This window comes from Scylla paramamosain, chromosome 18 (assembly GCF_035594125.1).
Source record: "Scylla paramamosain isolate STU-SP2022 chromosome 18, ASM3559412v1, whole genome shotgun sequence".
In the NCBI taxonomy this organism is placed as follows: domain Eukaryota; kingdom Metazoa; phylum Arthropoda; class Malacostraca; order Decapoda; family Portunidae; genus Scylla; species Scylla paramamosain.
This window is the reverse complement of record NC_087168.1, coordinates 5,707,501-5,720,905: the sequence shown is the minus strand read 5'-3', so window position 1 is coordinate 5,720,905 and position 13,405 is coordinate 5,707,501. Positions and strand designations below refer to the sequence as shown.

Here is a 13,405-nt window from a genome sequence, read left to right as displayed (position 1 = left end):
AGAGAGACGTGCACTATCACCATGGCAATTCGCCGTGTTGCCAGACTAACATCTTGTGATAGTGTTTTCTCTCTCTCTCTCTCTCTCTCTCTCTCTCTCTCTCTCTCTCTCTCTCTCTCTCTCTCTCTCTCTCACATGTGATCTTGAAAAGCGTATCTTCACTGTAAACCGTCTTATAAGGACAGTGAGACGGTTTATAGTTAGGATCTGATGTTATCTATTCGCTACATTTTTATTTTCTGCCTTTTGAAAGATTCGCAAGTGATTTGCGGCTAGGGTTGCCATATATAAACTATCAAAATTCCGGACACTTTCACTAACACCTGATTATGGTCCTGATATGATACTGGAAAACATGTAAATTAATTAAAAGAAACTCAACTTATTTACCTTTGCATATGGCTGATAATCTTGAATTCCGTTTTTCCAATCTTGAATTTCGTTTTCCTGGATATGTCCAGGAAAATCCGGACGTATGGCAACCCTAGATTTGCCTTCGCTTTTCAAAATCACATGAGAGAGAGAGAGAGAGAGAGAGAGAGAGAGAGAGAGAGAGAGAGAGAGAGAGAGAGAGAGAGAGAGAGAGAGAGAGAGAGTGCAATATCACCATGGTAACACGCTGTGTTGCCAAACTTACATCTTTTGATAGTACACACACACACACACACACACTCTCTCTCTCTCTCTCTCTCTCTCTCTCTCTCTCTCTCTCTCTCTCTCTCTCTCTCTCATGTGATTTTAAAAAGCATATCTTCGCTATATACTATCTTTTAAGAGCAGTGAGTGAGTTTTTATTGAGGATCTGATGTCTATTCGCTACATTTTTTTTTCTACCCTTTAAAAGATTCGCAAATGATTTGCCTTCTCCTTTCATAATCACATGAGAGAGAGAGAGAGAGAGAGAGAGAGAGAGAGAGAGAGAGAGAGAGAGAGAGAGAGAGAGAGAGAGAGAGAGAATTATCACCATAGTAACGCGCTGTGTGCCAACTAACATTTGGTAGTTTGTGCTTGGCCCCTTGTCGCACGCAACTATTCAAATTTCGTATTCCTTAAACTTCTGCACGCGTGATGCAATTCTTTTCGTTAACACAAGATTATCAAGACATATTTCACATTTCCCACGCTCCACTATTTCTCAACTCCCACCCTCTTTGCTGTCACTATTTCTCTCTCTCTCTCTCGTCATATTTTTTTTTTTCTTACTTATCTTGGTTCACATGCAATTGTAGATAAAAGCCCTTGCAGCTCTTCCCTTGTCCTGTAGTTGGTGTCCAGAGACAAGTATGAAGCTCCATTTGGTAGTGATGGTGGTGACGGTGGTGGCGACAAGTGGTAGATCCTCCATTTCTGAGTTCCAAGGCACCAATAAATCCCAGTTTGCCATATCTTGTCCAAACGATGCTGACATCCGCCCCTGTGAATGCACTGTTTCCTTAGACGGCTTCTCATTGGATATGGATTGTTCAAAGGTGCAGGACGAAGATCAGCTTGAAGCAGTATTCCAAGCTGATTTTCCAACCAGTGCTTTCCGCCGATTCACAATTCATCAGAACAAACAGCTGCGAATCCTTCGTGACGGCACTTTCAAACTTGTTACTTTCGAAGAGATATGGATCACTGATGGAATCTTGGAAAAGATTGAAGATGCTGCCCTTTCTAACAGCGCCTCCACAGCACGTAGTTTAATTTTCAATATTAATAATATCTCCGTCTTTCCTTTCTCTACCTTGAACAATTTCAAGGAGCTTTTGTCTCTCGATTTGAGGGTAAACAACTTGCAAGGATTTCCAAAGCTCACTTCCTCAACCCTTCAGGTCCTATACCTCTCACATAATCCTCTTGGCGGCCTCCCTGTTGACGCTTTCGCTGGCACACCGTCCATAATTGACCTCCATCTTTCCAATACTGAAATCCCACAGATCCTTCCAGGTAAGAAGTTCCTCATTATCAACTTCTTACTTACCAGACCACTTTAAACACTTTTTTTTTTGCAAATCAAAAATGTTTTTTTTTTTTTTCTAATTACACTGGCTGTTTCGTATATAGATACTTTGTTTTATTTTGCTCATCTCTAACTACTTTCTTTATCCTCTTTATTCACAATCTTATTAATACCTCTTACCCATGAGCAGCATCCTGTCTTCGTAGTCTCTTGTATGTTACATTCATAATGCATTCCTCTCCACTTCAGGAACTTTAGAAGCTCTCCCCAACCTACGCAATGTTGGCCTTGGCAACAACCATCTAAAGGAGTTGGCGCAAAATTCTGTGCAGTGCAACAGTAATACAGGTTTGGTGGATCTTGGTTACAACGAGTTGCGAACAGTACATCCCAACGCCTTCCCAGGTAAGGGGTAAATGAGAGAGGGAGTATTAAGGGAGGTATGGCACTTGATTGACGTGAATATATATATATATATATATATATATATATATATATATATATATATATATATATATATATATATATATATATATATATATATATATATATATATATATATTATGACCATAATATATATGGTCATAATATATATATATATATTGTGGTCATAATATATATATATATATATATATATATATATATATATATATATATATATATATATATATATATATATATATATATATATATATATATATATATATATATATATATATATATATATATATATATATATATATATATATATATATATATATATATTATGACCACAAATCCCTGTCCATCCCACAGCTGCCTCAAACGAACTAGCTTCCCCCAGGTCACCACCTACATGACTGGGTGCAGGTCTTAATATGGGTTAAAAGGTCTTTTGAGTCTTGCACCCTTTAACATACGGTCATAACACCAGGTTGACCACACAGGAGCTCACCAGTCTGTTTCTTCCACCAACAGACAAGGAAATAGTCCAATAATTACTAACTACATCAGTTGGGAATGAATCATCAGTCACGTTCTAGGGAGGGACAGTTCTAGGGAGGGACAGTTCTAGGGAGGGACAATCGACAACACATATAAGGATTATAGTGTTCTACAGAATCCTTCCACTTCTGTAAAACGCTATCTCCTCCTGCAGTGCAATCCAACTTCCCAGACAACAAGCTCTGTCGCCTTACTAGAATGACAGCCCAGGGAAGAAAGATACTCTATTGTAAACCAGTGTATACTAATCCTCTACATGTCAGCTCTGTAATGGAGCCAGGCATCATGGTAGCATGTAACAACCTCAAAACACACAGGCAAATGGCTCACAAAACATTCACGAGGATGATTCACCTCTTACTGCATCGCCAGATACTTGCCTCACACTGAAACAAGAAGTCATGTTGTAATTTATATAGTGTGTTCCAACTAAATACACTCCTATCCAGACTGATATTAAGACTCCTCTTACACTACCCATATAGACCGGGGCATATGGCCGATAATTACTCAATTATCCCCTCAGAGCAACTGGCCCATCTAACTGTAAAATCCTCCTAGTCTCCCCAAGACAACGCTGTCTGCCTTAATACGTCTATCTCCTGTGGTGACTGGATGGTAGTTGACTTGTGGGAGTACCTCACTCACAATCGTCACAAGACTGAGTCACGTGGGAGAGGAACAGGGACGCATCCCCACCCCGCTCTGTTGTCTCGCCTCACTCAGCGCTGGCTGAGTGAGGTATTAAGAGGTATTAATAAGATTGTGAATAAAACACTTTTTTCCTGAAAATTCTGGTGATGAATAATGATTACTTTATCGTCAAGAGCAGCTCTTCTACCGTAATCTACGTGAGACTCAAACTGAATGAATAACGGGAAGTAATGAAAATTTTGTAGGGAATATAAGTGACTTTGCGTAGATGAAAGTTACACTAAGTTGCTGCATACAGATTATGCGTTGGGTACATGTCAAATTTTCATCCCCAGCCTGTCTCTCTTCTTTATCTCTCTCTTTTCTCTTTCCTTCATCCATTCTTACTTCTTCTCTTACTTCTCATTCTACATCACTACATTCATCAATATATATATATATATATATATATATATATATATATATATATATATATATATATATATATATATATATATATATATATATATATATATATATATATATATATATATATATATATATATATATATATATATATATATATATATATATATATATATATATATATATATATATATATATATATATATATATATATATATATATATATATATATATATATATATATATATATATATATATATATATATATATATATATATATATATATATATATATATATATATATATATATATATATATATATATATATATATATATATATATATATATATATATATATATATATATATATATATATATATATATATATATATATATATATATATATATATATATATATATATATATATATATATATATATATATATATATATATGGGCAAGTGCCCGTTCCCACACTCACAAGATGTCAGGATACACAAAAACTGAGTGAAATCACTCAGGGCACCTCATTGCCTCAGTCTAATGAGAGCGACAAACACCTAAAGCCTCCTTTCTGGGGACAATTGCATCTAATATGGTGGGGCCCTATCACCAGTAAAAGCTCCTGTAAGAATTATTATCACAAGCTCTCTACTATACCCCTTAACCCGGCTGCTCTCCAAGTACCAAGTATGTGTGTCTCATCTGATATCTTAACTCCAACTGAGGTCTAAGAATGCCCAGCCCACTCCACATTTGTGGCAACTGGTTAGCCCTGCATTTGACTGGGAAGGGGAGAGAAGACAGGAGGAATGGGGCTAGGAGATCAGGGGACACTCGCCTGTCCTCCACTACACTCACACTTATCTCACTCTGAAATTAATGTAATTTTATAAATGTTATTACATGCTTATTAGTGGGTCTGGGCAGGGCTTAATACTTTAATAACAAGGAGTGACTCTTCTTTTTTACTTGTTTGATTCAGCTCTCGGAATTGTGGGAATGTGGGAAGAAATATAAGATTAATGCAAGGTGGGCGGGGCACATCTTATACATAGCTTCTAAGCATCACAATGAGCGGGAATGAGTCACCACGACTAACTCAATCTCTCTCGCTGTCTTCTTCCTCATCTATTTCTCTCTATTCGTTGCTTTCCTTCCCCTTATTGTTCTCTCTTACGAAGCGCTACCCATAACAATATACAGTAAAATCCCTCTTATCCGGCATCAACGGGACCGCCGACATGCCGGATACTTGAATATTGCTGGATACTTGAATAGAAGTGAAATTATGTCCACAATCACCACCCTACACTCACACATCTTACCATAACAAAGATCAGCTGATCTGATCAGCTGCTTAAGTGTAAGCACAACACATTTCCTCTTTTCTACAACTTTAGGCATGATGAAGGCGTCAGGGGATAAACAGTGCACACGCGGGACTGAGTCACTGAGTAAACACAGTGCAGTGGGCTGCGGGTGGCGCGAAGCAGTGCGCTCTGGTGGCGAGGGGACAAAGTATGCCTCGAGCGGGAATTTTAATCGATTTTATGAGTACACATTGATTTTTTATTGATTTTAAGGCTCGGGGAAAAATGTGCTGGATACTTGAAGCTGCCGGATACTCGAATGCCGGATGAGAGGGATTTTACTGTATATATTGTAATGATCAGTTCCAGCCCTCTCACAGCTGCCACTACCTCGGATTAACTTCTCCCTAGGCCTGCTTCCACGCCACGCCAAGTGATGCACGTGGTGTGTCATGTGACTGGGGAGTGGGGAGGGAAGAAGGGACAGGATGCCAGATTGCATGGGATACTGCCCACACTGTCAAGTTTACTTAGTTACAGTTAATAGTATTTTATTAATACTTGCTTGCTCAATGTCACTGAAGACTGCTATTCGATTGTTTCATCATAAAATATTGTTTTTACTCTTACAGGCGTAGTGGCTTTAATATGGTAAAAAAAAAGAGAAAAAAAATAAGAAAAAAAATAAGAGGCAGATAAAAAAAATAAATATCCTAGCCCATATGACTTGTGGCCACAGATGCGCTAGATTCCTCAAGTCTCCTACTTGCTTCTTCTCTCTTCTTTCATTTCTCTACTTTTTTTCTATTCTTCCTCTATCTTCATTATTTTCTAAAAAAAACAAAAACAGGATGCTTTGTGGGAAAAAAAAAAAAAATAAAAATAAAATATATATATATATATATATATATATATATATATATATATATATATATATATATATATATATATATATATATATATTAGACAAGAAAAAGGATGGGTAAATGAGCAAAAGCTCAATAAAGCTCCTCAATAAAGAAAGAGTAAAGAAAAAAAAGATGTATGAAAGGGGTTAGATGTAGTGCAAGTAATATAATATTCATAAAGACCCGGGTAGATGAAAGTTGGTTGATTAAAGGTAACTGAAATACATATTTTATGATACTACTGACACGCAGAAGATACATTAAAATATACAGAGAATAACAACATTGATATGGTGTTTGTGGTAGAAAAAAAAAAAAATGTACATTTAACTCCCCTCGCGATTTCTGGCATCTAGCCAAAATAAAAACAGTAGAAAAAAGGTTTAATGGTTGATCGATTGATTAATTTTCTCTCCTCACTAAAGAAAGAGCAAAGAAAAAAAAAGATATATGAAAGGGGCTAGATGTAGTGCAAGTAATGTAATATTCATAAAGACCCAGAAAGATTAAAGTTGGTTGATTAAGGGTAACTGAAATAGATATTTTATGATACTACTGACGTGCAGAAGATACATTAAAACAAGCAGAGGATAACAACCTTGATAAGGTGTTTGTGGTAGAAACAAACACACAAAAAAAGAAAAAAAAATGTACATTTAACTCCTTTTGTAACTTCTGGCATCTAGCCAAAAGTATCTAATAACTTTTCTTCATCTTTCCCTCTTTGATTTCAACCTCATGGCACCACTACCATCATCTGTCTCTAAAATTGAACTCTTCATTCAAATCTTTGCTAAAAACTCTACCTTGGATGAGTCAGGGCCTATTTTTCCACTTCCTCCGCCTCCGACTATTTCATGCCTCCTATTAAGATCCTCCGTTGGCCTTAACCCTCGGAAGGCTTGAAGGACCTGATGAGGTACCTCTTAGCTATTGCTCTCTGAAACTGTGCCTTTATGCTTGCACATTACTTAGTTAAACTCTACCAACTATGTCTGTCGATATTTACCTTTCCTTTCTACAGGATAATTTTTTTTTGTTTTTAATATAACCTTAATTAACACGATTCTTAATCATCTATCATTTCACAGCCTTATTTCTGAGCATCATTATGGATTCCATCATGGTCGCTATACTGGTGATCTTTTGACTTTACTTGCTGAGTCTTGGCTATTCTGTTTTAGGGATTCTGTTGCCTCTGACATATCAAAACACTTGATAGAGTCTAGCTCAATGCTTTGATTTCCAAATTACCATTCTATGGCTTCTATCCTTCGTTCTGCAACTTCATCTCAGGTTTCCATTCTGACTGTTATATTGCTTTCGTGGTAGACGTTCACTGTTCTTTTGTGTTCTGTTCGGTTCTTCACTCTCTTCCTGTCATCCATCCACGATCTAAGCGAAACTTCTTGATTAATCCACTCCTTTGCTGATAATGCCAGTTTTTTTGTTTTTTTTCATGCCTTTTTATAGACGTCCAACCTTTCGGGAATCAAACAAATCAGACAGGAGGCCACGGAACACGATTTTTTAAAATTGTTTTTACTGTGACAGCGAATTAAGTATCGTTCAGTAGCTTTAAAACTGAATTCTTCCATCTATCAACTCAACAAAACTTTTCAGATAAATATTCTCTCTTCTTCAATGACACCACTGTTACCGCCTCTCCCCTCCTCATTTACATTGAACATACTTGCTCTGTTCTTTACTATTAATCTAAACTGGAAACTTCACTCTCGTCTCTGGCTAAAACGACTTTTATAAAGTTAGGCGTTCTGAGTCATCTCCGCAGTTTTATCTCACTAGCTGGTAACTCCGTACAGGGACTTTATCCGTCCATGTATGGAGTACACCTCACATGTACATAAGAACATAAGAAATCAGGGAAGCTGCAAGAAGCGAGCAGGCTTACACGTAGCAGTCCCTGTATGAAATATACCTACCTATTTCCATCTATTATCCCCATCCATAAACCTGTCTAATCTTCTTTTAAAGCTCTCTAATGTCCCAGCACTAACATGATTACTGAGTCCGTTCCACTCATCTACCACTCAATTTGTGAACTAATTTTTTCCTATCTCCTTCCTAAACCTAAATTTTTCAAGCTATGTGAGGATTCATACACATTGCTCTTCTAGATAGGGTGGAATCAAAAGTATTTCGTCTTATCAACTAATCTCCACCATCTAACTGTCTTTAGCCATTCTCTCATCGCCGCAATTTTTCATGTCTTGCTATCTTCTACCACAATTTTCACGCTAATTGTGTTTCACATACTTCGCTGATATATTGAAGTCTGTTGCTCTCCAATACGTCTCTACGATATCTCGTCGTTTTCCCGGGCGTTCTGTCTCTTGGTAGAGCAATGATTGCTCTGCTGCTACACGATTCACACGAGCGTGGCGTGCTGCTTTCTCTCGTTTTCGCCGGCATCGTGGGGGGGTCTCCCAATACGGCGACACCTTTCACGGGCGCGGTCTCATGCTCGACGGATTTTGGGGAATGCACGGTGATCGTCTTGAAGAGACCGAGTCTCATCGATCACATCTGGGGCTCCACTCGCACAAGTGTAGAGCAGAGCTCCTAAGATTTGTGGGAGGTTTTCAGTTCCTGCCTCTCTTGTGTTGTCTCATACTGATGAGATGGTGGCTGGTTCCAGGATGATTGCTGATGCGTTTGCGGATCACTTTGCTGCGGTTTCAGGGATGGACTGGTTCACCTGTGGCACACCGTTGTCGGCTTTTGGAGTCTCGTGGTGTTGACACTGATGGTGAATCCTGTGATGTTCCCTTTCTTATTTCAGAGCTGGGGATGGCTCTCTCTCAGTACAGTGATTTGTCACCGAGTCCTGATGACGTCTCTTGTACCTTTTAACATCACATGCTTAATTAATCTTTTTCCTTTTTTCTTAAATTTCTGCAGCTTTGCTTGGAATACCAGTGATTTTCTCTTTTCTTGGTGTGCTGCTGTGGTTTGTCCCCATCCCGAATCCTGGAGAGGATCATCAGTTGGCGGCCCGCTGTCTTCCCGTTTCCTTGAACTCCTTACATTTGTAAGTTGCTGGAAGGGATTGTGGATGTCGGGCTTTAGTGGCACTTGAACAGAGGCTATTACTTGGTGCCTTTCTAATATGGTTTCTGAGAAGTGCGGTCTGTGTCTGATGCTCTTTTGTCCTTAGAATCTTCAATTTGTGAAACATTCGTAGGTAATTAACACAATGTTAAGATGTTTTATTATTGGGAGAAAACATGTGACGCAGCTTGATGCTACGGCATTTTACTTAGCGTGTTCGGGACTGGTCGCCGTGACCGACCCGTTATCTTTATACAACGTTTTCTTTCTTTCTTTTTTTTTTTTTTTTCATCTCACCGCTGAACAGACTGAATTCCTGTGTTGAACTCGGTGCACCGTACTGGTGTTTGTCTGGCAACTAGTACGTTCCGCTTATCCCCAACTCCTAGCTTACTGGTGGATGTTGGTATGCTTCCATTGCCAGTCCTTATTGTTGAGATGAGTTTACCGTCTTTCTAAGACAGTTTGTTGTGTGTCAGTCTTTTACGATTCACGTTCTCAACAATATGTATCTCACCCGAGTTTCCCTAAACCTTTTGGGTTCAAAGTTGCGTCTGCCATGGTGGCGTTGAATGTACCTTCCGTTTTTGTATGTCCATGTAGGTTTCCCTACAGATGGGCATACAGGTAGATTTCCTACAGGTGGTGATGGGCCGCCCCAAAATGTTTTTTTTTTTTTTTCTAGTTGTTTTGCTGTAAGCTGAGGATGTACCTTGAACTGTTTCTTGATACCATGTAAGGTGTTGTCATACATTTTATGGCCGCCCACCACTCTGTTTATGAGGCACATACTTGCGACCCTCATCATTCCATTTCTTCACCGCGCTCCAACGCACTCACACTCTTTTCATTGTCAATAGTTATGCAGCGTAGTTTTCAATTTCTTTCACTATTCTAATGAAACTGTAACATTTGTACTATGTAATCGTGGCTTGTATATTTTCCAGGCATGTCACATCACCTCAGTAAAACACTTTGTTTAAAGCAAATACAGCTGTTTTGTTAGCCGAAGCAAGGAGCAGTCACAAAACACTGAATCCGTTACTCTATGCTTTAAAAAACATATAAGGGCTAACCCAAGTTGCCATGAAGTTATTTTCTCCCGGCAGATTTTTTTCTCTCTCTCTCTTTTTTTTTTTTTTTTTTCAGACCGAAAAAAGGCAAGTTGCCAGTTTGTGCAATGTGAAGCTCACATCGGCTGGAATTCTAATCGCGAGTGTCGTTGACTGTAGATCCATAACACACCATGGTCTCTCTAGTATCAGTGTCAGAGGGGGAGGGTTGGGCGTGAATGTTGATTGATGTTTCTTTCTGTTTTAATTAAAAGGTTTCATTAAATTTTTGGGTATTGATTCAAAGCTGGTATTGAAAATTCTTTTGATTTGATTAAGTTTATTGAAGTTGAATTTAGTTTTGATTTTGATGATTAAGTTAGATGATAATTTTATTTTATGTTTTATTTACTTGTTGTTAGTTATTGAGATTAAAGAAATGAATATAGTAGCTGCCACCAGCCATGGCTTTCTGCCTTTTTTTCTTTTTTATCTTGCTTTATATGGTAGCGTTTTAGCCGGAGGTCTATAAGACAATGAAAAACTCCTGGACAACCAGACTGAGTTTTATTGATATTAGCTTCTAAATAACAAATAAAATTTTCAAATGATTTTTCTCACTTCTTATTCACAATTATATTTCTAGAAATTAGTTAAGTTACTTTGGAATTGTGGGACCTCTTATACTGGAAACAATAAGTAATCACTTCATGATAATAAAATTTAAATGAATAAGTTATACAATTAATTAGTGCCTCAGGACACCTTGATTTTTAGTAAAAAACATTCTAATTATGTAGTTGTTACCTTCAATTGTGTGTGTATCACTGGTGTTTGACTAGGTACTATCTTATCCTAAGTTTTGTTTCTTACCCCTTCAAAAAATAATTAATAACTAACTGGCAAAGGGAGTTTTACATCCTTCTCTCTGTGGACAACAATGTCAATCAGCCTCTGACGCCGAAATCTCGCGGCCAGCATTATATAATGGCCGGTGTACAACCCAGGAACCAGTCCTTTACCTAACTATAAGACATAATTTTGCAATATCCTTAATCGTTTATTGTTATTTATCCACATTCACAAATTATTCTTGAACATTTTTGCTAATGGTCCCACATACTCCCAAATTTTAACACTGGATGGTATTATCTTTTTTTTTTTTTTTCTTCCTATTTTCAGGTTTGTCCCATGACAAAGGAACATGCAACTTCATATCATTACACAATAGAGGAGCAACAACTTACTTTGGTGTTTAAAGGAAATAGTCAAACATGTCTTCGAATAGTTGAATCCTTGCTGACTGACAAAGAAAAAGCCTAACTTTTACTCATGAAACAGCTATTAATTTTAATATTTTATAACCAACTTTTTTATTTAACTAATTCATTATTATTTTTATTATATATTTAATAATATTGGCCGTATTGCTAGATTTATACATAGGGATAAATTTTAGAATATCAGAAAATAAGGGAAGCTGAAAGAACCCATCAGGTATACATATGCATCACCATTTCCACCTATCATCTTTATTCAGAAATTTATCTAACCTTCTTTTAAAGTTTCCCAATGACTCTCCAATATCAGCTTCATTACTGAGTCTATTCCATTGATCAACCATTCCATTTAAGATTTCTTTTTTTTTTTTTTTTCATCTACATCAAACTTGAACCCATTATTTCTTGTTCTCTACTGATTATTGATTCTATGGATAAACTTGTATCATCTTTTGTTATTCCCCTATTTCACCTACACCTCTCTAAGGAAAGTAAATTTAATCTTTTAATATTTATTTATTTATTTATTTTATTTTTTTTCATAAGGAACACTCTTCACCTCCTGTATCTATTTAGTCACTGTTCTTTATATTGCTTCTAACATACTTTTTTTTTTTCTGGAATATGGGGACCAGAAGAGCACAGCATAATATTGATAAGTTTTGACCAACGCCAAATATAACTTTAAAATTACTTCGAGACATTTACTTTTAACGTTTCTACATAGGAAGCCTAATATCCAATTTGCCTTACTTCTGGTCTCTACACATTTTTTCATCTAAATTTATCTGCCTGCAGGGTTGCATTATGCACCACAGTGTGAATCATTTTTTTTTTTTTTTTAAGCTCCTGGAAATGACGGATTATATATCGTGGCCAATGTTTATAAGACTATATAGTACGAAAAGATGTTTTGGGAAGATGATTGTGCCATGAAAGAAATTCATATACATTGAAATTATAACATTACAAATTTCTATCACATTGGCATATGTAATGAGTAGAAAACTGACCTCACTCCTTTTGAGGTATGTATCTGACTGCTTTTCAGCTCTCAACTGTTTCTCGAGGCAAAAACAAATATGGAAATACCAAGAAAACATGCGAACCTTTTTATTTTTTTTATTTTGTCCCATTACAAATAGCAGTACACCAGCTGCATGGATTCAGCTGAGAATGTCGATAGTGTCCTATGGCAGGACGTGTGTTCGTGCGTGCGATACAACGCGCAAACTCGGCATATTTCATTCTCATCATTTGTTTCAGTACAGACAATTACAAAATTTTGAAAATGAATGTGTATAAACAATAAAGAGGCAAATAGTCTAGCATCTGCCTTTATGTGAGTATGGCGTGCGGCCTCTGCCATTTTATTATTTGAGGAAGACAATCAAAACCCACCTTCCACCTGATGGTAAGTCCAATATGAAAACAGCGAAAGAAGATAACAAGAGATGCAACATTACGGCGATGAGAGAGAGGCTGAAGACAGTTACAGCATAGGAGCAGACGAAAAGCTTTTGATTCCACCGTCTAAAATATTGGTATGAGAGGAACCCCTGACATGTGAAGCATACTCCATAAATGGGCGTATAAGGCACCTGTACAGAGTTAGCAGCGAGGGGGGGTGGGATGGGATGACAGTTGAGTGTCACTGAAGAATAAGGGTAGTTGTCTGGAAGGTTGTGTCGAATTGATAGATGGAGGAATTGGGTTTTTGAGGCATTAAACAATACTAAGTTTGCTCTGCCCCAATCAGAAATTTTGGAGTGATAAGAAGTCAGGTTCTCTGTGGC

General features: G+C 37.2%; 1 protein-coding gene across 2 annotated transcripts in view; it reads left to right on the top strand.

The window, feature by feature from the left end:
* The first annotated feature begins 1,241 nt into the window (after positions 1-1,241).
* Positions 1,242-13,405, top strand: part of LOC135109054 (oplophorus-luciferin 2-monooxygenase non-catalytic subunit-like) — a 25,843-nt gene continuing 13,679 nt past the window's right edge. Inside the window, exons 1-3 of one of the 2 annotated variants that reach the window (XM_064020057.1) lie at positions 1,242-1,929; positions 2,192-2,347; positions 10,427-10,941. In XM_064020057.1, coding sequence (XP_063876127.1) covers positions 1,284-1,929; positions 2,192-2,347; positions 10,427-10,503 — 879 coding nt within the window. In that variant the 5' untranslated portion in view covers positions 1,242-1,283 and the 3' untranslated portion in view covers positions 10,504-10,941. Of the gene's footprint in view, positions 1,930-2,191; positions 2,348-10,426; positions 10,942-13,405 lie in introns of those variants that run through there. The other variant, XM_064020056.1, reaches the window with a different exon arrangement.